At 36.4% G+C, this 27502-nt stretch overlaps 1 protein-coding gene across 4 annotated transcripts in view; it reads left to right on the plus strand.

Annotated features, from left to right (window-relative positions):
* The first annotated feature begins 4630 nt into the window (after positions 1-4630).
* The window catches only part of SLC4A10 (solute carrier family 4 member 10), a 400582-nt gene continuing 377710 nt past the window's right edge, over positions 4631-27502 (plus strand). For 2 of the 4 annotated variants that reach the window (XM_007494264.3, XM_056793951.1), the window contains exon 1: positions 4631-5088. In XM_007494264.3, the coding sequence (XP_007494326.1) occupies positions 5041-5088 (48 nt within the window). In that variant the 5' untranslated portion in view covers positions 4631-5040. The remainder of the gene's footprint in view (positions 5089-27502) is intronic. The other 2 variants (XM_056793952.1, XM_056793953.1) reach the window with 2 other exon arrangements.

Consider the following 27502-nt stretch of genomic DNA (forward strand, 5'->3'; position numbering starts at 1 on the left):
CATAGCTAGTAAGTATCTGAGGTTAAGAGTTTAGGATAATTCACAAAAAATTATGGCTAAAGTTGCCTTGTATAATCATAATGATAAAAATTTGCAAACCTTTAAAAGTTTACAAAATGTTTTTTTAAAATTATTTTATGAAATGGGTGACATAACCCACTACATTTTAACAAAGGAAGAAAGTGAGACATGGAAGAAATCTAGAATATGGCCAGCCATACAGCTGTAGTTGGATTTGAACTCAGGTCTTTTATTTCCAGATCAATTCTCCCCAACCCCCACCCCCAGTACCATACTGAAATGCTTTTAGCATTAGATGGCTAATTCTGAAGTGATGATCCAGATTCTTTGATGGTGTGTTTGTCTTATCTTAGAAACAAAAGCATAGAGGAACTTGAAGTACTCTAGATCCATGCTGACTTGTAAGTCTCAGGGGTGGTTGGCAGGAATAGTGGTCAGCAGGAATCCCCGGATGGAAGATGAAGTGAGGAAGGAAGCACACCATGGTGGCAATGTTTCTTCCCTGCTGGTCAAGAATAACTATGGGCAGCTCAGTGGCACTTCCCTGCAAGCCCCTTTTGTCTGTATGACTGGCATTTGGTCTATCCTTATGATATTGTTTTAAGTTTTTAAAGAATAAAGTTCTACTTCTTAATTTCCTGAGTCTAAAAAGGGGAAGAAATATCAAGTTACATGGCATCTCATATGATTTTTGTTTAACAGATACTTGCTGAATGAATGATTGAATGAAGGAAAAAAAGTCAACTATTGTCCTATTCAACCAGGATCACATGGTTCCTGAGACAAATCTAGTCTTCTGATATTTAATAGTCAAGCATGACTGCCAAAGCAACTAAGGAAATCTCATTGTGTTTTGGGTCATTCAGGAGTAGTTTAGACAGGCACCTTCTCAGTTATCCACAGGGTTGGAGATACTTGGTATAGTGGAAAAATACTAGATCCAGGGTCCAGTTCTCATCATCTGAATCAGTCTAGTATAATGGAAAGAGCGTTTGGTTCATGTCGAAGGATCTGGTTTGCATTGCAGCTTGGCTAATTATTTACCTTGATGCTAGACAAACCACTCATATTTTCTTGGCTTCATTATCTTCATCAAAAAAGAAAATGAGACTGTTTCTAAATGATCTTGTAAAGTCCCTTCCAGCTCTAAATGTGTAACCTTATTATTAGCTGATTTCTGAGGCTCCTTCCAGCTTTAATATCCCATGACTCTCTAAGTATAAATTGTCATTGTTTGGCCTTCATTTTTGAAGATCAGTGACATCAGAGATCCTCTTGATTTGTGAGTGACTGGGATTTAAGTGAGGCAAAGTCACACAGAGTTGTTAACTTTGCTTTCTCTTTTGGAATTATCAAAGTCCAATTTCAGGACAAAAGTTAAGATGGCTGGTGATGGCCTGGGAGGTAGTAGAGGACCTAGGCATCTTTGATATTTGACTAAGCTCCAAGTGCTCTGCTCCACAGCACCTGCTTCTGGCTGTTGGAAAGAACATATTGTTCTCATCAACTCATTCCATCAAGACAAGTCTTCACATGCTTGGGATAGACATCTCCATAAGTCACAGATGGATTTGAAGCCCATCAGGTCCCTCAACCTGGTTTAGCTCATCTTATAAGATGGTTTTACTGAGGTGTGGCCACAGCATGTCTAAGCCTTGTGGAGCCCTAGGTGAGAGTTGGGTGAAAGGTGGACACCGAAAATGCATGAATAGCTCTGAAAGGGCCCAGCAAGACTGAATATCTAGTCTTCTCTGAAATACCCCAGATATCCCATATTAATAGCATAAATACAATGCAAACATAAGCTTCTAAGAGGAGCTCACTCCAAACTTTTATCTTCTTTATTAGCAACTCAGTTGGTACTGGTGGAATATTTCAACTAAGGAATGTGTAGCTCATTTCTAAAGACTTTAGATAAAGATAAATTACTTAATAGACTAGTAGCTTCCTTTCCTCCACTTACTCTCTACTTGGCTGGCCTTCCAACAGCTTAACTGTGCCTTGTTTCTTGACCTGGAAAGACTTCTGTGGAAAAGGCTTTCTCAATTCATGGCCTGAGGGAGAGAAACTTTCTGTTTCTAGAGTTCCTTGCCTGATCCCTAATTATTGCAAAGTTCAATAGGAAATGTAAGATCTGTTCTTGTCACAGTTATCCTATCCTACCTTGATTTGTCCAGATTCCACAGATTTTGATTCCAGATAATCCTAGAGTTCAAGGCTCTTGCTCCATTCCTTCTTCTCATCCTCTGTGGTATTACAATGGAAACATTGACTGAGTGCCTGGACTATGCAATTAGAAGAGATGTAGCAATCAATTGATTAAAAATGACTTAAAATTTAAACCTTTCATTTTCATTTTGCTTCTTTTAATTCACACATAGCCAATCAGATATTTTAAATTTTTCAGTGTTTAAGTAAATGCAATTTTCCTTTTTGAAGGAGTATAAACTAAGTGACATAAAATTTTGGCAGTAGGATAAAGGGAATCTTCTGTAATGATATTTTCAACTTGACCCTAGTGAATGAAATTGTTAACCCATCATTAGCATTTGGACATGAATAAGAAGGGAACTAAGTCTAATTTCAAGCCACACTAGGACCAAGATTTGTTCTCCAAACTTCTACTGAGCCCACAGGTGTTCCTTAAGGTCAGTCAGTAACTTCTCCCTCTTGTATATCTATTCAAAGTTCTCTGTACACAGTCAGATTAAGTCAACCCTTAATCCATGTTGTTAATTGATTGAAGAAGATAATGAGGTAAATTGCTCATTTTTTCAGTAGGATTGATTTTTGTCAGTTAACAACAACAGCCACTCCCTTTCATGGGCAAGAAACATTAGAATGGCTATTCTCTTCTTTGAAAAACCCAATCAGTCAAACAAAATATATTCCCAAGTTGGCAAAGTCCAAAAACTCATGTCACCTCTTTTTCAGGAGGAGTAAATAAAATTCTTAATTACTCCTATGTAATCACTGTTTGGGCAACTCTCAGTTATAGATGGCTTGCCAGATAATGCAAGTTTCCAATAACAATGGAATTTCTGGGAGAAGATAGTAAGAAAATGGAACTTTTAAACATTCATGATTGGTTCATCTAATACAGAGATGTCAAATACATGTGCCACAATGTTCCCTAGTATGGCCCTGACCATATAAAAATGTATTTTAAAGAAGTAATTTTAAAAATAAGTAAAAACAAGATAGAACATAAATTATGTTAATATGTATTTTTCCAAGTCAATATGCTACTGCAGGAATCTTTATATCTAGTTTAGTGATATCTAGTTTCTGTTTGAATTTTATACCACTGATCTGGTATACTTAATTAATTTCCATTACAAAACTACTATTTTTGCTGATTACTAGCAACAAAAGAAAAGACATCTCTAAAAGCAACTAAATAAGGAGAATTAGTTTGTGTTGGACAATTCCTTGGATAAAGGTAGACCCACTGGAAAAAGCCCTGATTTGGGGGAAAGATTGAAGTCAAAAGGAGAAGGGATTGTTAGAGGAAGAGATGAATAAATAGAGTCATAGAAACAAAAAAGATGAAGTTGGACAAACTTAGGGAAATAGTAGAAATAGGAAATAGTAGGGAAATGGCATGCTCTGTCCATGGAGTCACGAAAAGTTGAACGTGACTGAACAACATCACTATCAACAATAATTTGTCTTGGAGAGTTGGGACATGAAAGTTATTTAGTGTTGCTTTCTTGTGGTAAGATGGTTGTTTTGTTTTCTTTTAATATGGAGAAAAGCTGCTTATTTCAAGCTAAAACTTTCGCTTTCCTCTCTTCCCCCATCATTACTATAAAGATGGATCTCAAAGGTTGAAAATCAGATGATCTAAATGGCTACTTGACAAATTGTTCTAGTACTATAATTATTCTAATAAAAGGTGAAGATCAGATGATGTAAATGACTCTGTGACAAATTGTTCTAGCATCATAATCATTCTAATAAAAATGTCATCACCAGCTATTCTTCACAAATGAATTCTTCCCTTTTATTGCAGAATTGTTTTAAAATTTTCATGCAATTCATTTGTTTGGTTAAAGTGCTTAATGCAAAGCCTTGTGATCATGGCTGTTATGGAAAAAGATTTTGTTTTCTGGATCATCTATACAGGGAGAGCCTGGTGAAGTAGATAGTGTATTGGATTTGGAGTCAGAAAGACTGGTGTTCAAATCCTGCTTCTGATACTGGCTTTCAGTTCTCTAGATTCCTATGGTAAATTATATACCAGTTGGGTTGTCAGTCTGCTTTGGTGGAAAGATTTCTCCATTCTCACAAAAATCATAGATTATTCAGGTGTATTTCAATTTGCCGAAGTGATTTACCCTGTTTTCCAATTAAGTGATTCATTGTTCTCTCTGCCTACCTTTCACTGCTATGAGGAGAGAGATATGCCTGCAGGCCGGTTAATTTTTGTGACAAAAAAGGGTGTCCCCCATTCCAAGCGACCCAAGTTTGGGTAACCCTTGACATAAGATAATTTGTGAATTTGTTTTATCTGGTTCTGGAGGTCCTCCAAAGCACAAGGTAGGGAGCATTTTCCTTTGATTTTTTTTTCCACTTATGGGATCCTGAGACTGGAATAACTCACCTTAGATGATTGATAGGTCTGAGTCCTAGAACCTAACTAAGCAGCTTTGGTGAGAACCCTCAGCTAGGGTTGTTCAGCCTAAGTTAGTATTTTTTCCTTCTAGGTCAGATGGCTATTACCCTAGGACACCAGTGTTGACAAACACCCTTTTCTCCAGGCGCCAGGTATGGGCAGGGATACAGGGATTGGGGAAATCTCTTTCACTGGCCCAGGGTTCCAAAGCGTTCAGTGTGAAATCTGGCCAGCAGCCCGAGTGAGTAGGAGCCATGTGACTGTGGTGATTTGGAGTGTTCAAGTGCCTCCTGCTTCAGAGCTACCTGATCCGAATACTAAGCAGAGCGAGCGCCGGGCTCCGTGGAAGACACTGAAGACGCTGCAGAAGAAAGGTGCCTATTCCAGAGGTATCTCAAAACATGGAGATGAAAGAGCAAGGAGCGCAAATGGAGCCTCTGCTACCCACGGTAAGAGACTAGCTACTGTCAGACTGATTAACCGGGTTTGCTGCAAAACCTGCCAAGCGAGTGGTCTGCTTAAGCTAGGTGCAGAGAGAGTGTGCAGCGCGAGGGGGGTGGGGGAGAAGGAGGGTGGGGGGAGAAGAATCGCTCCATGGCATATGGACGTGGGTCGCCTCCCATCTCGGGGTGACTTGAATGCACGCAACGGAGCACAGGGGATTTTTTTCCCACCTTCTCAATATGGATGCACTACAGTGGAAATGCCTCATGTTTTGCTGCTGATTGAAGAAAACGGCTAGGTTTTAGCAGCAGGGGCAGCTGTGCGCCTCTCTCTCCCTCTTTCCTTCTGCCTCTGCTCCTGTCTGTCTTCTGTTTGTCTCCTAGACTGTGCTGTGGTCTCGGCAACCCCTGCTTCCAAACTGTTTTTTTTTTTTTTTAATCATATCCCATCCTTGACAGAATTCCCAATCCACTTCAGTGCCTGGGCAGAAAGGTGAAGAACCTGCTGTTGCTACTCTAGGGAATCTGCCAGGGCTCCAAAAAATCAAGGGAGAGGAGAGAACAATGTTCCCCCCCCCCTCTCTCCATCTCTCTCTCTCTCTCTCTCTCTCTCTCTCTCTCTCTCTCTCTCTCTCTCTCTCTCTCTCTCTCTCTCTCTCTCTCTCTCCTTCGTTTTTCTCCCCCTCACTCCCAATGTCCATCTCCCTTGTCCTGAGAGAAGGGGAAGGGACTATTATAGTCTATGGACAAAGGAGGTATGCATTTGGAGGCTCATGCACAGATTTCCATGTCTGAAAGATCCCTGGCTTGTCACACATGGAGACAATCCATCTGTTTAGCTCTGAGTCCTAAGCTGCCTCCCTAGATTGTGCCCATGATCTAGCTATCCTTCCCAAAGGCCTCCCCAAGTCGGCTACATAATGGGTCATATCCTCAGGGGATGGGTCCTTAGGCAGGGTCTCTGTTCTCATCCTGGAGCAGCTACATTACTGTATCTTAGCAAAAATATGCACTCTATGGATACACCAGAAGCCCATCTTCTTCCCATCTACTGGAGCTTTGTGGTGCAGCAGAGTAAAGAATCCTTCCTTTCCTGCACCAAACCAGATGGAGGGGCTGTTTCTTAGCACTCTGTCATACTGCCTAGTGTCCCCTGGCTAGGGACTGGTTGCAAGCTGTCCATTCACACGAGTCAGTTTTCTGCTTGTAAACATTTACCAGGGATGGCACAAGAGACAGGAATACATCCTGGACCACTGTATTTTTCCTTCCTGCTGGGCTCAAGAGCATTGGAAGCTTCCCATTTAGATCCCAGAATCTCCTCCGGCTACTGAGCATGCCCAGCTCCTTTCTTAGCAGTCAGTGAAGTTTTTTTGTTTGTTTGTTTGTTTGTTTTTTACCTTTTTAATTCTTCCAGGTCTTAGGTTTGGGCAGAGAGGGAAGAGGGATATGGGAGAAAACAAGGGAATCCTCACAAAAGGAATGAATCTGAAATGAACAAAGATGTAAAAAGGATGGATGGAAAACATTGATGACTTAGTCTACCTGTTTCAGGGTGTAGCTTTCCTTGTGTGGAGTCAACTCCACTCCAAATAAGGAGGGTTTATTTTGGAATTGGTTTTTTCACAAAAAAGGCAGTTAGACTCTTATTTCACATAAATACAAAAGGGCATCTCTCTGGCCTTTCCCTTTAATTTGGACTAGGTGAAATAAATTGAACTTTAATTGCAACTCTTAGGATATAAATAATACTTTAAAAAGATCCCATGAGTTTTTTCCACTCTCTGAGACCCTATGATTCTTGAGATTGGGGGCCTGTCTTAGTTATCTTCATAAAGTACCAACCCCACAGTACATTTCTATCTCTGTATGATTGTGGGTAAGCCACTTCAAAGCACAACTTCCCTCAGACTCAGTTTACTTGTCTGTAATATGAGGATAGTAATACTGATTTCTACCTCAGTTGTGAGAGTCGAATGAGATAATGAATGTAAAGTGCTTTGTAAATCTCAGTGTGATATATACACACATATATAATATCACCTACAATGCACAGCATACATATTTGTTGAAGTAATAAATGAAAGATAGAAGCAATTTAAAAAACAGTTTTAAGAAAGCAAGAATCCTAGGGGTAACTAGATGGCACAATGGACAGAGTCCTGGACTTGGAGGCAAGAAGACCTGAATTCAAATCCAACCTCAGACATTTACTAGTTATATGATTCTGGATAACTAATTTAACTTATGGTTGCCTCAGTTTCCTCATCTGTAAAAGGGATTATAATAATAAAAATGGAACATTTGTGAGGACCAAATGAGATAATTGTAAAGCACTTACCATAGTCCCTGGAACATAGTAAAGTATTTATATATGTTAGCTCTTATAAGTATTATAAGAAATAGGAAATGCACTCAGGGATGGGAGGAGTCAAAGAGATATAGGGAATTAGTGAAGGTTCAAATTGATGTGGGGAGGTATGACAATTCAGCTATGTGGAAAGGAGCCTAATCTAGGATAAACAGAAACCATACCTGAGAAACAGATTAGGGCTTAGAACACAGAACTCAAACTGGTGAGCCAACCTGGGCTGAGGGAAGTGTGTATGGTTTAGGGATAATTGTCCTAGGTTCAAGTCAGAAGCCAAGAAGTCAGGTTTAGGAGGCTGGTAGCACTTTGGCAGTGACATAGAGAAAGATGAGGGAGGAGAAAGGACCAAAAATCAGGCGGGTTAGTTGATGGGGAATGGAATTTGAAGGTCATTGCCAAAAATTTAAGGGAGCCTTCTATGATAATTAGGAGAATGGTGATACATTCTAAATCATGAAAATGGTGGTGGTGGGTGGAGTCAATAGTGAGTAGTAAGAAAGATTAGGGGATGAGAGACTAGGATAAAGAATATTATTTTAATAGTAATATCTTGCATTTGAATAGGCTTTTAACTTTTTAATCATTTTCACATCTCATAATCTATGAAACAACACTCAGGTAGATAGCATTGCTTTTATTGTCCTAGAGGAAATTGAGGCAGGGAGATTCATTCATTCAACAAACATTTATTAAACTTCCACTATGTTCATAGGTGACAGTGATTTGCTCAAAGTCACACAACTAGTCATGGAAAAGTGACTAGAATCTTGATCTTTTGACTCAAAATTCAATTTTTTCCCAAAAGATTCCTTTACCCCCAAATCCTCAAAGAAATCTTAAGAGATCCTTTTTCTTCCACTTCTTTCTACTGAAAAAAAATTCCCTTTGTGAGTAATTCCATCCACTCTTGGGATTTTTCTTGTACATCTATTTTACCATCTCTACCTTTGGCTTCTTTTGCTCTATAATCTTGGTAGAGGGTGTACTAGGGCTTGGAAAATCATTTTTATAGTAGAAACATAAAGGAATGGGTAGAAGATGAGTTTGGTTGTAGAAAAACAAACAAGTAGACCTAGTAATTGATTATGAAGAGACAATAATAATAATAACTTGACAGTTATTGAAATATATACTAACTTTAAGAGTTGGGAACCAGGTAGGATATATCTATATTGCTACCAGGGATAGGTAAATGGGTCAGTAAGAGAGTGGTAAAGGACTAGGACTACTGAAGGTTCATAAGAAAAGTTTGATTTAATCATGGTCAATTTGTAGTGCTGGTAGAAAAAAAAATATTAGTAGAATAGAATTTAGAGCTTAAGTAGAGCAACTTAGAGTTCAACCCCTTCACTTTAAAGTTGAGGAATCAGGTCCACTGAGGCTCTATGACTTTCCCAACCAAGGTCATAAAGAGAATAAGTATCGAAGCAGAGATTAACATCTGCATCCCTTTAAATCCAAATCTTTTCAACTATACCACACAACAAAAACATTCTGCAGCTCTTAGGAAACCCACAAATGTTACAGAACCAAAAAAGCTAGGAGTGGAAACAGAGTTTGGAGACCAGAAACATCAAAGTAGGACATTAGATTATAAAGTTCTTGAGGGCAGGGACCATATTTTGCCTCTTTTTTCATCCACAGTCCTTCACACAGTTCTGGCCCCATAATAAGCATTTAATAATTGATCACTTGGTTGGATAAGCTTCCTGAAGAGAGTGAATGCTTTTTTCAACTGAAAGAAAAGTGGAAGAAAAGGGATCTTGAGAAATCTCTCAGGGGCAACTGGGTGGCTCAGTGGATTGAGAGTCAGGCCTAGAGATGGGAGGTCCTGGGTTTAAATCTGGCCTCACATACTTCCTAGCTGTGTGACTCTGGGCAAGTCACTTAACTCCCATTGCCTAGCCCTTACTACTCTTCTGCCTTAAAGTCAATACACAGTATTGATTCTAAGATGGAAGGTAAGGGTTTAAAAAAAAGAAATCTCTCAACATGCTTTGGAGCAAGTGGTCTCCAAAGCCTGCCTCTCCCTCCCTCTCTCCCTCCCTCTCTCCCCCCCCCTTTCTCTCTCAACTCTCTTCAGAGAATATGAATACATATATACATCACATAAACATTTATGCATCTAAACATTGAAAAAATACAATCCTTGAGATATATGGCATTTATATATCAAGGAATCCTATAAAGGGGGCCCACATCCATGCTTCTCTCCTCTCCTCTCCTGCTTGTCAGCTATTGCTTCTGCGATACTATAGATGAGATGCTGCTACCTTTTGGGATTATTGTTTGTGGTCCATCTTATCTCAAAAAACATACCAGTGTAAGTATAACTTTATTGTTGCTTCTTTGGCTGTAGAACTAGGTATGTTTGGCAGCCAGGGAAAAATCTGAAATGGATTTCAATAGCATGCTAATCTTCCTCAAGAATGTACCAAATTAGGGGCAGCTAGTGGTTCAGTGGATGAATCAGGAGAGCCTAGGTTCAAATCTGACCTTGGTTCCTAGCTGTGTGACCCTGGGCAAGTCACTTCTCTCTTCTACCTACCATGGCCTAGCCCTTACCATACTTCTGCCTTCAAACTGATACTTAGGATTAATTCCAAAATTGAAAGTAAGGGTTTTTTTAAAAATGTACCCAATTTTAGGAGATCCTTTCTATCAGAAGATATACTTCAGGAATAAAAGTAGCAGTATCATCTTTGTAAAGATGCTTCAAGAGATAGCATGGAGTGGAAACTGGGGACTAGACTTTGGGTCATAAAGATTAACATATATACTAGCTGTTCAACCCTGACCCCATCACCCAACCTCTCTGTGTCTTTATTGTGAGAGGAGTAGCAGCAATGATCTATACCAGTGGGAGGAATTTCCACCCTGATGAAATCAGAAGTCTAGAAAAAAATATGATACATTAATAACTTTTTGTTATGAAAATATGTATTTAGGGTTTGCTTTATCATTTCAAGTCAGGCATGACACTTGTGGGAGTTATGGTTCATGGATGAAGTGGCAAAGGAACCAAGTTGTGCAGGATGGTTAAAATTTCAAAAGGTAAAGACGGGAATGTCTGTGTGAAGGTAAATAGGAGATAGTGATGAAGGGAATTCCTATTTTATGGAAGTCAGAATAATGTGGCTGCATTTTGAATCAAACCCAAGAGTGTTTAGTTATTGACCTATCTCAAAGATCTAATTATGGGATGGTCTCGTCTAAAAGGTCATCATGAAACATGAATTCAGGGGACAGTGGTATGACAAGGGTCTGGTATACTTTTAAAAATGTACTGTAGGGAATTAACAATATAATTTATCAGAATATCACTTATTTCTAACATAGGATAGAAAGGAATGGAAAAAGCATTTAGTAGACCTTACTATATGTCATGCACTGTGTTAAACACTAGGAATACGAGTAGAGAATGGAGACAGTTACTGCTCTCAGAGCTCACGTTCTAATTAAAAAAAAAAAAGGCAAGACATATGGAAGAGCTCAGCTATACCTTCCAAGTGTTAGAAATATAACCCTGGCTTTAAGATAAAGGCAGATGATTTATCATATTTTTTACATTGTGAAAATAGATTTGAAAAATCTATACTATAACATTAGAAAAAGGCCAGGAAGATCAAGGAATCAAAAATCATTTAAAATAACTCATTTAAGTTGCATTTGATCTTTATGACTTATTTTATTATTTATTGATTTTTTTGACATACCATACTTTGATATTTATTACCAAGACTAAATTGTAGACATATCAAAAAGTTTAAATAACACTAATCTATTCACTCTATCCTATGTGGCACACAGAAAGTAAAATTCAATTGAATTAAAAAGTTATTCAGTTAAGCAGTTATTTAGTGCCAACTATAAATTTGAGTTCAATAATATATGTATATGTATGTATATATATATTAGTTTTAATGTACTCAAATTATTTGGACTCAAAAATATTTGGGCATAAAGGACACTGGTTGATAGAATCTGAAAGTTGGAAATGGATTAACTTTACATAAGTATGGAAGAGAACAACTTTTCTTCAAGATTGTCAACAAGTCCCATTGGAATTCCACATCAGATATGGGAAGGGGGGAAGGGGGGAGGAGAGGGAAAGAACATGAGTCTTGTAACCATGGAAAATATTCTAAATCATCTAATTAAATAAAATTTAAGAAAAAGATTGCCAACAACTTTTTATGTAGGACAAAATATGAAGTTAATGGAGAGCCTTATGGAGACAATTTGGTATTTCAGCATTGGTATAGAGCCCTCAAAAATAAACAATATAATATGAGAAAAGATTAGGTTAAGAGATCTGCGTTCTAGTCCTTGCTTTCTCACTAACCAGCAGTGTTATCTTCGACTAGGCACTTGACATTTCTGGGTCTCAATTTCCTTAGCTGTAAAACTAGGGAATTGGACAAGGTGACCTCTTAAGAACCCTTTTCCTTTTTGTTTGAAACTGTGATTCTATAGTATCATAGTAACTACTGAGAGCAGGGTCTCTTTGATCTGTGAACTTGGTGATGGATTCAGGGTGTAGACCAAAGTGTATTTTTTCTCTTTCTCTTTCTTTTTTTTGAACATGTCTAGTTTAGGAATTTGCTTTGCATGACTATATATATTTCTAATGGGTTTTGTTTTCTCATATCTTCTTATTAGGTGAGGAAGGAGTAGGGGAAAAAGAGAATTTGGAACTCTCAACTCTAAAAAATGAAATAATACTAAAAATAAATTCTAAATTTTTTAAAAATTTGTTAATTATATGGCAATTGGTTTCCTTGGTATTCCTATGCATTCTATTTTATATATTTAAAAATATTCTTCTGAAAAGTGATCCAAAGGCTTCCCTAGACTACCATAGGAATCCATGACACAAAAAAGATTAAGAACCCCTTAGAGAGCTTTGCCTTTGATGCATTCTGAATATGTGATTATAGGCAAGTTATTTAAAGTTCTCATTGTGATGGGTAGCTCTCAAAGACTTAGATGTTAAACACGTATCTGCTGATGTTTATCAGTGGAGGGAAGTTCCATAACAGGAATTCACAGTGATGAATCACAGTGGACCAAAAAGATAAGGGAACCAAGAAAACAAAAACAAAATATAGCATTGAAACAGCATTAATTCCTGGTCCTGACTATGAACTAGTTACTGATCTATATGAAGTAAACTTTCCTTTTTAGGGCAATAAATGATTTCCTCAAAAAATTTATGTATACAGAACACACTTTGTAGTCTGAAGAGATGATTTCAATTATAAATAATAGGTTAATAATTATGGAAGTCAGTGTAATGTGGGCCCATTTTGGATCTAAGCAAGAGAATTTAGTTATTGACATATCCCAAAGATCTAATTATGAGATAGTTTCCTTAGCAAGTTTTACTTCACCTGACTTATTTGGAATCAAGTTGTATGTAGGACCAGATTAAGAATTTTAAAAATAGGTTAATTTAATGATGGACCATTTCATTGTTTTTTCTGTTAGGTTTCAGAAAGATTGACAGAGGCAGGGAAATTTGGAGTTAAATGTGACTAATCTGACTTCACTGAATAGTAGGCTTCCTTCAATGGCCCCACACCTGTGGTGATGGGTAGGATGGAAATGACAAGAAAAAATAGTTTTAGTTTCTGTTAGTAAGGTCATTTTTCTCATTAGAAATAGTTATATTACAGGAATCATTTTTAAAATCCTTAAAGGTTTTTAGATTTGTGGTAAGAATTCTTTAAAGAAAGGGAGAAAATAATACATACCTTCCATGGATATATTGAATGTTGGAACTGGATTGGACATTGGAGCTCATCTAGTTCAATTTCCTCATTTTACATATGAAGAACCTACTGTACAAAGAAGGTAGGTGACGTGTTGAATTACTCGTCTAATTAGTTGAGACTACAGAGAACCCAGCAGCAAACCACTCTAATATCTTTATCAGGAAAACCTTAAGTAGGATCAAGAAGAGTTGGACAAAACTGAAAAATGACTGATTAACAGAGAACTCAAGTCTCCTAATACCAAGTCTGGTGTTTCTTTTCATGACGTTAGCCAGTGTGCACAGAGAAGGATATAGCTAATTTAAACTGATGATAATGATATAATTTATGGGAAAATGTTTTGAAAAATATAAAGGATCATTGCCTCCTTAAAACTCCAAGTAAGAAGTTAATTTTTCTTCTTATATGAGGTAGATTGCAGATTATATTGATGAACTAAGGATATGAAATTTAGTTGTAGCCAATTGCATGCAAATGAACTTGGGTCCAACAGAGGGCCTCTTCACACTCTTCCCTTCCTTGACTTGTTTTCTGATAACTTTTCACAACCTAGAGATCACTAAAGTCACCAATGAGCCAACGTGTTATCAGCGGATACGGCTTACAACTGTGCTATCCCATTGATTATAAGATTTGTCTATAAGACTTATCAACTCCACTAGACAGCCATGGTCTCCTTAGCAAGCCCTAATTCTCATGACTAGGACTGTGAAGTAGCCACATGGAGCTTATACCTAGAGTTCCTGAGTCCCTATTTCAGAGAAGGCTCCCAATTCTCTTCTCCCAGGCATTTCCCACAATAGCCGAAGATACATCTGTATTTGTAGTCCTAACTATCATGAGGGAGTCATGGTTTAGGCCACCTCACGGCAAGATTCTATAGATTTCCTCAGGGCATGGGGATTCATCTGCTTATAGTATAGGTTAGGATGAAGGATGGTTGCAAAAGTCCAGACTATGCATGATAAGACTGACTTATAAAGTCCCCATACTTGTATCGGTAAGACTTGCTCATCCATGGGCTGAGTCAGCAAGGAAGTCCACACAAATTATATTTTAGATTTCATTAAGTGAGTTTGAGAAAAGAGGATTTTTCTACTGCATATAAAATGTATCTGGTTGCCAGAGTAACTTTAAGTTGCATTTGGAATTCTACTTGTCCTTGCTAATCCTAATACACCAAAGCTATTCACAGTAAGAAATTTCTCTTTGACCTCAGATTTTCAAAGTTAAGGGTATGATTAAGAATAGAGACTTGGGGAAATTCTTGTTCGTACTCATTTTTTTGCATCTTTTTTTCTGAGTGTTCTACTGGTACTTTAAAAAAAAAAAACGACATCATGACTTGTCCACTGATATACAAGAATATATTTCTAGGGACTAAGAACAGAAAAAAATGTTTTTTAAAGAAATTTTACTGTACCTTCCAAGTTAGTGGTGGCAGTTTTCCTCACTAATAAAAGATAGTTGGAATCAAAGGATATTATATCTGGAAGGAATCTATGGGTTCTTTGGAGAACACCAAAACTGCCTTGATGGAGAGAAACTATTTGGATCTATCTAAACACTTTGTTTATGATGAGAGGTGTCCTGGGGTAGTATAGTCAATAAACAAACTTTTATTAAGTACCAACCATATCATCGTCACTGGGAATACGAGGGCAGAAGTGAGACAGTTCCTGCCTTCCAGAAATTGTCATTCTAATAGGGAGATGCAAAACATGAGGAGAATGGAGGACAGAAATAGTAGTTTCAGTCTAAGTAGTCTCAGGGATTGTAGTACAAGGCAGAAGATTTTTACATTCTTTAAAGTAGCAATGGTAGAATTTATTTGATTATTATTTTTCTGAGAACAAGAAGATGAAAAGCAGAATAAAGGTACACAAGAGGCTTTAGGACAGATGGCAAGATTATGGTTCTTACTAAACCCTGGTGTCCTGATGGCTACTGGCTGAGGTGTGAAATATATTTGGAGATAGAGAAGGTAGGGAATATAGGCACAACTGTCTATCTGAGCAAAATGATAAGGTACTGTGATGCTTGGATGGACTCATATTCATTTTAGGTGAATTTACAGGTTCCCCAATTTTAAGTCTCATTAATTCATTTTTCCAAGTATTAGAGTATAGTAATGAGTTGGTAACATAGTCTAGAATATGAAAGTTGTACATGAACATATTATTTTATAGAATTGTTCACTCATTTTTTAACAGTTTATTGGTAGATGTGAAAGTAATTTGATGAATCTGAATAAAAATGAAGAATTTAGGATTAGTAACAAAGAAAGGGACCTTCCTTGCCTTACTCCCCCTTTCAATCACCTCTACCACTCTCCCAATGATATAAACGAAGATAAAAGGAACTAATTTTCTTTAGAGCAAAAATGTACAATTTTATAGCAATTATAGACTAAACTATCAGTGAAAAATAAATTCATACATCTTAATTCATTTAACTAATTTAAAGTTTACAGTTTGTCACTTTGAGTTTATATTTTCTGCTTCACTCGATAACTGCATGTATGCATACTAACACAAATTGAGAACTGTAGCTTTCAAGAACAAGTCCTACTCCCAGGGTACTTTTCTATTGGTGTCAGCGAGACATATTAAAATAGCTACCCCTGAACAGCTATTTTAAGTTTCTTCCTACCTTCTCATTGAATAAGAATCATTCATTTCTTTAAGTCTACTTTTGCAAATGAGTCATGGCCTCTCTCCCTAATAAACGTCAGTATTAAGTTGTCAAGGCAAGTCAGTGATAGGTATAGGATTTTCCCTGGTTTGACTCACCTAATTCTTCAGGGTAACTTCTCTTGTTTTTCAATGGGTTAGTCTATACTAGGAAACCTAATTCTTATTCTCGAAGTTTGTTTTAAGGAGAGAAGAGAACTAGCATTTATTAAGCTCCTGCTATGAGCCAGGCACTGTGCTGAGCACTTTACAAAGATTCAATTGCCTCAACCCTAGGAAATCAGTATTATGATGATCTCCATCTGAGAGTTGAAGAAACAGAGGCAGTCTGAGGTTGAGTGACTTGCCCAGGGTCATATAGATAGTTTGAGTCTGCATTTGAACTCAGGTCTTCCCAACTGCAAGCCCAGTGCTCTATTTACTGTGCCAAGTCATCTAAATAGAAGAGAGAGGGCAGATGGCCAAATGCATAGAAAGAAGGAGGTAGGACAGATGGCCAAATGTTATGTGCTGGCACAAAGCTACCAGGTTGGAGAATATGGGACAGAGAAAGAAGGTGGAGGGTAAGTTTTGAGGCTAGTCAGGTTAGAGTTGCCCCTAAATGCAATGAGTTGTTTATGAGATCATGAGTTCCTTGTCACTGAATTTGATCAGAGACCATATGATATGGTCAGGGATATCATAGAGAAGGTGTTGTTATGGAATGGGAAGCTGGAATTCATAGTGTTTAAGATTCTTTTTCTAAGATTCTAGTCTAAAAAGTAAGCAATATTTTGTTTTGGCAAAATACCTTCATTAAGGAAAGAGAAATAATATTAAATAGCTTGAGAGGGACATAGCAATAGAGAACTGCCTTTAATTTTTTAAACCTTTACTTTCCATTTTAGAATCAGTACTATGTGTTGGCTCTAAGGCAGAAGAGAGGTGAGGGCTAGGCATTGGGGTTAAGTAACTCGTCCAGGGTTTCACAACTACAAAGTATCTAAGGCCATTTTGAACCCAGATTTACCATCTCTAGGTCTGGCTCTCAATCCATGGAGCCATCTAGCTGCCCCCAATTAACTGTCTTTTAAAATGAAATTGCTTTGTAAATATAATGGCATTTCTTTACCATTAGTGATCAAAATGTGACAGGGGCACGAATAGAAACAACCATAGACATTTATTTAGACTGTAGTCAAACCTGTAGATAGCATGATTTAACTAGGGCTTTTCCTCTGGCATAGAAATTTAGCAGCCACTGATAATATTAACAACCCTGGGGCTCTCAGCTGTTTAGTAACAAATGATTTTTAGCACTTGGCAAAAATAATAATTTCCAAGATCTTCTTCCTCTATTGATGGCCACTTCCCAGGTAACCTCCTTACTGATCTCGTCTACCACCTGTTGGAGCTGCAAAGTTGGAAAGTTAGAGATTTGACTGTAATTGAATCTTTAGAAGAAATTTCTGACCTTCAAAAAAATCCTTTTTTGTTATCTCACAGTATTTTGTCTTTTTTCCCCCCTGGAAATAAATTAAGGTTGTATTGTATTCTTCAGTGCCTCATCTAGATCTGTGAATTCACAAAGATATTATGGAACATCAACTGCCAAACTACTGAATCAACATAATGTGAATACACATTATGCCTGACTATTATATAGCATGCATCAAGAATGTTCTTAGAACATTCAAACTATATTACTTTATTTCAGAGCAAAGTTTTGAATTTTTGGTTGAAGTTCAGGCTTCTCTGGAACCAAGCCTACCAAAATTCCCATGATGTGCTTAGGAATGAGTCTGACTAAAGAATAGAAAAAAACAACATGTGGTTGAAAAAGACAATCCCACTAGTATAGTGGGAGAGGCACCAGATGGGAAGCAGGGTACCTATCTCTGAGTCCCAACTCTTCTGCTATTTGTGTGACCATCGTTATTCCACTGACTTATGAAAATCTAAAAGAATTTTCAGAGCAACTCTTGAATTGCTACTTATGGAAATGCCAGGAGACAAGGATCTCTAGCCCTTATTTTCAGAATGAAGGATTAGAAAACTAATACCGTATTTGAATTGGTAGTACTCATTTGGACTTGCAAGTTTTATCTTGAAATTTTAGTAATCTCTTTCTTTGTATACTTGTCATCTTTTCAACAAAGTTGCAAATGTCCTTGCCATGTCTAATATGTATTCACATTTCTCACAGAACCCAGAACAATGTATTACTTGTAGTCATTAATCAATGACAGGATAAGATTAACAATTTATTTGTGATAACAAATATGGCATATTGAACCATACACTAGATTGATAGTTAGGAGACCTGAGTCTGACACTTACTAGGTTTGAAATCTTGGACAATTCAATTAGTCACCCCCATGACTCAGTTTCTGTCCTTGTAAAATAGGGATAATGGTACCTTTATTAGTTATTTCAAATGGTTGTGTGAGAAAAGTACTTTCTAAATAAATGTGAATTATTACTCTCCATTTGTTTACCATAGGGGATAGGAAAGGAATTCTACCTGCAATTTCATTGATATAGGGAACTCCCAGATGAGGAAACTCCTTGTATCAATGTAGGTCAGCATCTTCCCTACAATTTATAATCTTATCTCTGAGAGCTTAAGTGATTTGACTAGGGAATCTCAGTCAGGATGTGTCCCAGGAACAGTCTGAACATGTCTTTCTGGTTTCAAGACCAACTCTCCATTCACTATCTCTCTTTATCTCTCTATCCAGTTTTGGCAAAACTTTTAGAGACTGAGTGCCCAAATTGCAACCCTCACACTGCATGTGAGCCCCAACACCTTACCCCAGACAGTGGAGGCAGGAAGCGCTCCTGTTGGGCTGCTGGATAGAGGGGAAGATCATGAAAGAAATGTCTTCAGGTGTGTGTGGAGGGGGAAAGGGAGCAATCCCCTCTGGCAGGTGTGCCATAATTTGCCAGCACATTACTGTACCAACTTCCTCTCAGTTCATTTTGTCCATTCTGACTCATTAAAATCAAGTGCTATTTTCCCATAGTTTCCTTTTTGTTCAGTTGATATGGAAGTATGAATATAGCAATTATATAACCTGGTGCAGTTTTAGGAATATAATATTTACTAACCACTTCTCTTTGCCCCCTTTCTGCCTTTTTTCCTTTATATTCCTCTTGGCTGGAAACCAGGAAGTCTGCTTCCTCATGAAGCAGACTGTATTTTACATCACAGTTTAGAAGAAACATTGAGCTATAGCACCTCTTTGAAACATTCTGCAATTCCGTTCTCCTGACCTGAGGTGTTATTGAAATGGAGCACAAAATAGTTACAGACTTGTCTCTTGTGCAAGTAGCTCCCTTGCATGTGTGAAAGTGAGAAACTGTGAAGCTCCCACCTGGTCACTAGGGTATGCATTGATTCCTGCTCCTGGGAGTGCAGATTGGCAATTTCCTTTGATTAAAAATGGATATACTTCTTTTCTACTTCAGATTTCCTGAAAAAACACACCCCTCCACTTTCCTTCTTATGGGTGACATTGAGTGGTTAATGAGCTGTTTGTTCCAGTATGCCATGAACCATATACCTTCCAGCCTATTTTATTTGTAGGCTAAAGCAGACCACATGGACACAATATAGGACTTGACTGTTTTGCCTGAATAAGCTAATTCTTACATATGACATTTTTGATCTCTAGTAAATCTTGAGAAGAAGGCATTTCATTTTTTTCCAGAACCATTATTCCAAAGGGCACATTCTAAATGCTTTCCATTTATAATGCTATTTGTAGTTATTGTTTCAAGGTTCTTATTGTTATTATTATTGCTCTTAGTTCTCCCAGAAATAATGCAGATAATAACAGCAATAAAGTTAAGATCTTAAAAGTGTTTACATGCTATTATCTCTGTATAAACTTGGTTGATAGGACTCCTTATAGGAAAATCATAACCCTTGATTCTTCTAGGAAATTGAAAGATTAGATTTGCATGTCACATATATGTTAGTACTTAAAAATCATTTTAATGATAATGAGGAATAGCTATGAATTTAATTTTTGTTGCATTTGAAAAACATTTGTATACATTTGTGCACATTGACATGTCTTTGTGAAATTTACTAAATATAATTTTAGACTGCACATTTTTATGCAGGGTTGACAAGCCACTCAATTAATAGTTCTGCTATTTTTATATTGTATAATTTGAAGAAAATAGTTCTAAGAAATAGGATTATGTTTGATCTAGGTTGAATACTGTCATCTAAAAGCAACTATACCTCAGTCACTACCTCATTTTTTCCTTGTCGTGATTATGGAAGTACTTTCCATTTAGATCTTTTCACATTAATGTTCATTATAAAATACCAAAAATATTCCATCAACAATCCTTTGCTATGTTGTTAGAGGTTCAAGAGCTAGTGTTAGTCCAACAAAGTGAACTAGCACTCTGGAATCTCTTTGGATATATTGTCACTGAGGTAACATTACCTGATACTTGTAATAACCATTTTGAAACCAAGATTTTATGTTTATTTCCATTAAGTTTCATCTTTGTAGCTCAGTGTTTTAGTGATTTAACATCTCTTTGACTATTGCAGAAATGATTTAGTTTAATACAACACAGAGGCATTAATGCCATTCCATCACTGAATTTTAATTTATACTAAATTTCTATGGACTGTTTTCTAGTCCACTGAGTTCTAGACATGATATACTTACATCAGAACTTATGTTGGTTAACTTTTGAATGTTGAAAAGAACCAAATAACCAACAGCCACCTTTTTTGCAAAATTGCATTTGAACCTCTACAAGTTTTGCTTGATATCTCTCATGATTATTTTCCTTTTTGCATTATTCTTCTCATCTATTTAAGTGTAGTACAAGAACAAGACCTGAGTTCAAATCCCAGTTCTGCCACTTACATAACCTGTATGATCCTGGACACATCACTTAATCTCTCTGTTTGCAGTTTTCTCATTGATAAAATTAGCAAACTGGAGTATATGACCTCTAAGGTACATTCCAGCTCCATATTTTTTGACTCAATGATTCTATTGTTTAGTTTGCTATAAATTTCCAACAGGACTGAGGCATTTATTTCTTTCTATGTGGGTGATTATAGCATCATAGATTTAGAGATGTTTAGTGGGTTAGGAGAAGGCTACTTATAACTTAATCATTCTGAGGAAAGGGAATTGGTGATTGAGTAGAATATAAAGAAATGTGCTTATATAAATGTCTTGATTTTTAACATAAATATTTAGAATAAATAAATTTACTCTAAAGCTAAATTTTAACGTTAAGAAATTTCTCATCTTATGTTTCCATGCTACTTTGGGTCTTTTAGATTTTAAAGTCACCTTTTTATTGCTCCATATTTGTGCAACTTCCTCTTCCAAGTCAGATTTTCAATTTCTCTGCAAATTATAGCCTTAGAGAGTTGCCTAGGATGCTGAGAATTTAGAAGACTTAGTCAAGGTTGTGCAGCTAATATGTGTCAGAGGTAGAATTTGAACTCACACTTCTTAACTTTCTAAGGACAGCTCTCAATACACAAAGCTATGCATCTTTTCTTGAAAAAAAAGTGATTTCCTCTTTTCTTTTCTCTTTGAAGGAGTTGTAAATTAAAAAGCAAATGAAAATGCTCATTCGATATCAAATTGTTCTATGAAAAAACATTTTGATGGACTGTGTATAAGTAAACCTAAAACACACATTATTTTTCTCTTGAAATGTGCCTGTGTGTTTAAAACCAAGGAGCAAAGGCATTTGATAAAACTGATCTGCAGCTTTGAAAGACTTTAATGTGAAGAAAGAAGCATTTGGTTGATCCAAAATACAGCTGGGTTTTGACTTAAGTAGAGCGGACTTAGATATCTAGTTTTACTGCATCTATTCTATGTTTATCTCCCTCCCACATTGAGAGGTGCATCAATAGAGGATATAGAGAACTACTTGCTGTGAATCCCAAGAACGATGCAGGTGTGAATGTACTAAGAGTAGCCAGTCTACCCAAGGAAATACAGGGAGGGTGCTGCCATGATGGCCACAAGATTGCTTCCTGCATAGTTTTGGTCATAACACTACTTCTAATTTAGCACAAATAAATAAAACTCACAGATAACCCAAATACCTTTTGGAAAATCCAACCAAATTAGATTCCTATCTACTCAATACGTTACCAAATTCTCTAAACAAATGTCAGTTCAAAATGTCTTATTAATTTTTCCTGGGATCTGGCATAGGTATATAGATCTATCTATCCATCCATCTCTCTCTCTCTCTCTCTCTCTCTCTCTCTCTCTCTCTCTCTCTCTCTCTCTCTCTCTGTCTCTCTCTGTCTGTCTGTCTATATCTCTATCTTGTCTGTCTATCTCTCTCTGTCTACCTTTCTGTCTGTCTTTTTCTATTTAAATTTTTACCTATCTAAATCTTTCTATCTCTACACATACACACACATATGTATATATGTATATATGTTAGAATGAAAAGAGTTTTGGTCCATGAGTCAGTAGTCATCACAGTCATTCATTGCATAGCTATAGATGAATTTCCTAGCATAACTGTAGACAAAACTCTCTCAGTCTTACCTCAGCTGGCATGATGGAGATTACTTGTACAGAGAGCCTCTCCGAAATTCATAAATGTTAGCTTACATTTGAGAAGAAGTTGTTTACATTAAAGCATTATTCTTTCTGCATGCCTAAGGAGGTCAAGGAACCTTATAATGTACAGTAATCAAAATGTTTCAGGGTAAAAAGAACAAAAGACTGATAAGCACATTTAGTACCTGTTATGATTCTCGGGGTCATAAGGAAGATACATTTGAACACAACTATTATTTTCCCACACTTTTTATTGTCTCTGTGGTAGCATATAATGAAATGACTAAAGAAACAAATTTATGATGTGATGACTGTGTTTAATTCCTTGAACAAATGAGTCAGTTTGTTTACCACTAAGTATTAGGTCAGTAACTCTAAGGTAAATTGGGAGAAAAAAAGAGGAAGAAAAGTTCAGAGAGAATGCTTAGTTCTGATAAAGGACAGCTATTCTGAAAATAATAATAATAATAATAATACAGTACTTTAAAGTTTACAAAAGACTTTACAAATGTTATTTGATTCTCATTACAACCTTGTGTGGTACGGGCTATACATTTCCCCATTTTAGAGCTGAGAGGGGGAAAAAAGGAGAAATGAGGAAATATTTAGCAAAGTTGAATGTCTTGCCCAGGGTTATACTGCCAGTAAGTAGTGTCTATGGGTGGATTTGAACTTAAATCTTCCTGATTTCAGGTCTAGCTCTCTATCACTACACCACCAAGCTGCCTGAAAAACAAAAGATCACACAACATCTGCCATATATGGGGTACTTGGTAAATACTTGTTGATTGCAACAAAAAAAGAACTTATTTTTTAGGATTTAGGGTAAGTAATCATTATCGATTAGTATTTATTAAATGCTTAATATGGACCAGCTACTGTATTAGACACTAATGATACTGAGATTAAAAAAAGACAATTCCTCCTCTCAAGGAATTTGTATTCTGCCTGTCTCAAATAAGACAAGTAAGCAGAGGTTGTAGTTAAATATTATATCCATCTACATGAAACAGGCAAGAGGGAGCTCAACAATGTAATTCAACCAAACTACTGAAGATATATTAAAGGAGAGGCTCTACTTAAATCAACCTTTATCTTTTAGCAACAGGGAGACTATTTCTCTTCATACCTGGTCAAGAGATAAACAATCCCCTTTTTACCTACTGATACCTTTTAAAACCTTATTAAATGGGGGAAACTCTTGGGAATTCCCTAGCATAGGGCATTCATTTTTTCTTCTTTTTCACTTAATAAGTACTTCAGAAATTATTGAATTTCCTGTAGGTTTTATTAAGAATGCCATATATTTCAGCAAGAATTTCTAGACAGGTAGCTTCTTCTAATAATATTTACCTAAAATAAATGTATTCAGAATTCCTCCCACAAACATTGACTCCCATAAAATCCAAACAGAAGGGAAATGGAGAGGCTCAATATATTCTGTTGCTCAATAGGCTCGCCCTGCTTTCTTTTAGACACTGAGCATGTAGTTTAATAATTATTATATGATTTGTCTACCTTCTAACTTTGCATCATATTTGTACAGCTTACTATAACAGTTATAAACCATGTAAGCTTGTGTAATGTTCATCTTTAGGTACATTGGGGAAAAATCTAAGCCAGAAAATATGCCCTTCTATTTTTACTCTGCTATAATTCCAAGATGCTCAAATTCTCAAAAATTCAACGTTCCAGAAGAATTTGCTATTGGCAGCACTCTGGAATTATTAGCCAAGAAAGGTAATTTTTCCAGACATCTGAGAGCCAGTCAAAATAGAGAAAAGGATGAGCTTATTCTTTTAGCATTTATTGAATGTCAATGCTGTTAGGTGCTTTGAAAGTCTCTCTTTGATTCCTTTCCTCCTCCATAAACCTGTTTTATATGCAGAAGTATTTTAAAGGATGGTAGGTGTCTTACCTTTATATGAGAAGAAATTCAGAACTCAGAGTGACTATATAACTCAAAATATATTGTAGTTTCCTTTTTCTGGTGTAGAAGGTAATTTGACTTATGGTGCTTTGAACTGGGTTTTCATTGCCATAGGTATTCTTTCCATCCGTAATGATTGGTCCTTTCCTGAATAAACTCTAGTAGCTTCCTACTGTCTTTAGGATTCTAGAATTAAAGATTTAGAGTTGGAAAAAAATCTCACATTGATTCCAATCCCTTCTTTTTATAGATTAGGAAACAGACTTTCCCAGGATCACGCTGCTAATAAGTAAGGGATGGATTTTGAATTCTAGTCTTCCAGTCTCCAAAAAACCCTTCATTCTACTTAGTGCACAAATAACTCTTCTGTCTCACTTTTAAAGGCTTTGAAAATTTGGACTCAACTCATCTACTCTCATTATGCATTTTTCTTCTCATACTCTATAAATCAGCCAAGCTTGCTTTTCTTTATTCTTCAAAAACAGTACTTCATCTCCCATTACTATACCTTATTAGTGCTTTCTTCCCAAACGTGGAATGAAATATTTTCTCATCTCACTTCTTGGAATCTCTTGCTTCCTTCAAGATTCAGCTCAAGCTGCACTATTTTCTATAGGAAGACTTTCCTGATCTCTTCTCCCCTTTCCCCAACCCCACTCTCATCACCACCAACTGTTAGTAACTTCCCTAACTACCTTGTATTTATTATCTATATCCCATAAATTGTTATTCATATGTATGTTATCTTTCTCAATGAGAACAGGGACTTTTTAATTTCTTACTATTTGTATTAGCATTTAGCATAGTTTCCAGAACAGAGTAGATTCTTAATGAATGTATATTAAGTGTTTGTTTTTTTGTTTCTTATCCTTTGTAATTCTTTTCTATATTGTTCAGTAAGGTAGCATGAACATTACCTTTTTCAGGGTACCAGTATATTACTCATATTGTCCATCTTTGCCTCATTGTTATCTAATCAGCTACATTTCATCAATTTTATTTTATATTTTATACATATGGTTTATACTTAAAACTGGAAAGGACCTTAGAGTTCATTAAATTAATTCTTCATTTCATATATGGAGTAAGATGAAGAAAATTGGAATGAGTTATCTAAGGTCATAACCATAGTATATAGCAGTCTGGAATCAAACCTAGGTCTCAACATTCAGTAGGCACATAATAAATGCTTTCTTTGTCTCTGTCTCTGTCTCTGTCTCTGTCTCTGTCTCTGTCTCTGTCTCTGTCTCTCTCTCTCTCCCCATTCTTTTTTGTTTCTCCCTTCTTTCTGTCTGTCTCACATTGTCTATTCCTCATATCTGGATCTAATTTTTTTTATTATCACATCATACTTGGTTATTGTTGGTAAAATAAGGTAGATTCCTTATATCTAGCATGGACTTTTTTCGCATTACCTTTTGATAATTTGTAATTTTAACTTTCTAAGATAATGGTAGTCTGTGATTAACAGTAGCGAGTTATTGACATTAAAGAGTTAAGCCTTTATGGTATTGGGCAGTTTGAGAACCATTGAAAACATCAAACTGTTTCCCAAATATAATTCATCTCAATTTTTATTCCTATTTCTACTAATTTCTGGATTATCAGAAGTGCTTTTTCATATATTCAAACATATTTTTTCATATATATTTATATGACTAATTCAATGAGCTATCCATCCACTTTTATGTTTTACCTAGTCAAAGAATTGTGAATTTTTCATCCCTTTTGTTTTTAAAGTATGGCTGGTGAGATTTAGCACTTTAGCATTGCTGTGAATTTCTGTGAGGAGGCAATTTAATATTCTGGAACTCGATATAATTGATGAACAGGAGCATTTAGAGAATACCACCATCAAAAGACAATCTTTTTTTCCTTTGGTACATATTTCATGACACTGAAAAGACACACTACAATATGTATTGTTATTTTCAAAATATTGCTTTGTGTCAGTAGTTGGGAAGTCATTAAATAAAGCTACCTTTGTAGTTTTATCTGTCATAGAGTCTTAAATGACTGTACTGTATGAGTTAGAGACACCTTGTCTGAAGAGAGTTTTCAGGACTACATTTTGTTTGACCACATCAAATGCTTTCCAAAAATAAGTAAACAGTAAACACAGTGGGATCGTATATTCTCTAACCTCAGTCAGTTGTATGACCATAAAGATATTGTCTGAAAAATAAACTGCCTTCAAAATGTCTGCATGTGTCTGTCTCCTGTTTTCATTAAGGATACTCTGAATGACTGTTTCATAACAGAAAACACACCAATAAATCTGTCACTTTAAAAGTCTGGTAAAATTGAAATGCCTGTTGAATTTGGTATTAAAGTATTTTGAAATCCCTTTATAATATTCTTCACATATTCATTTGCCTTTGGCTTGTTTTTAAGATCTATTTTCTATTTTTGTGATTTTTCTTTTAAAGAAGATGGGTTCTGCCAAGATAGGAAGGGGCAGTGAAATGAAGCTCCCATCTGATATCCTTGTTTGACATTTTTCTTACCCATGACTTTCCAAGAAAAACAGAATATGATCAAATGGAGGAACTGCTGAGACACTGGAGCAAGAGTATGACCTTGGTTAGGTTTTGGCAAAGCCATGTCAAAAACCCAGTTGATTTTCAATCCACTCTGCTATGGTGCCAAGGATGTTTTGTTGAGCTTACTCTCTGAGTTGCTACTGCTGCTGATTGTAGTCAGATTGGATTATCTGACCAAAGGTAAGGGTCAATGGTTCAGAAGTAGTCAGAACCACTAGAGTATTAGAGGAGTTTACTATGTATGTAGCATGGTATATGTCGTTAGAATGCCCTTCTGTTTGGAAATCTAATTTTTGACATTCATGCCTACTGTTCTTACATTCGAGAGATCCAGGCAGAAGGATTTGTGTTGTTAGGAACGGAGATAGAGTTGACTATAAAGATGCTAAAATTAAAACAAAACAAAAACCTTCGCCTAACTTGTTTTTACAAGTTTAAATTATTCAGCTGAAATGCATAGGAAATATTTTGATTCTGTGAAGTAGAAAACTTCAGGTTAAATTAATCCCTTTCACACTCTTATTTCCAGCTAGGGTAGAAGGC

The sequence above is a fragment of the Monodelphis domestica genome, chromosome 4 (genome assembly GCF_027887165.1).
Source record: "Monodelphis domestica isolate mMonDom1 chromosome 4, mMonDom1.pri, whole genome shotgun sequence".
In the NCBI taxonomy this organism is placed as follows: domain Eukaryota; kingdom Metazoa; phylum Chordata; class Mammalia; order Didelphimorphia; family Didelphidae; genus Monodelphis; species Monodelphis domestica.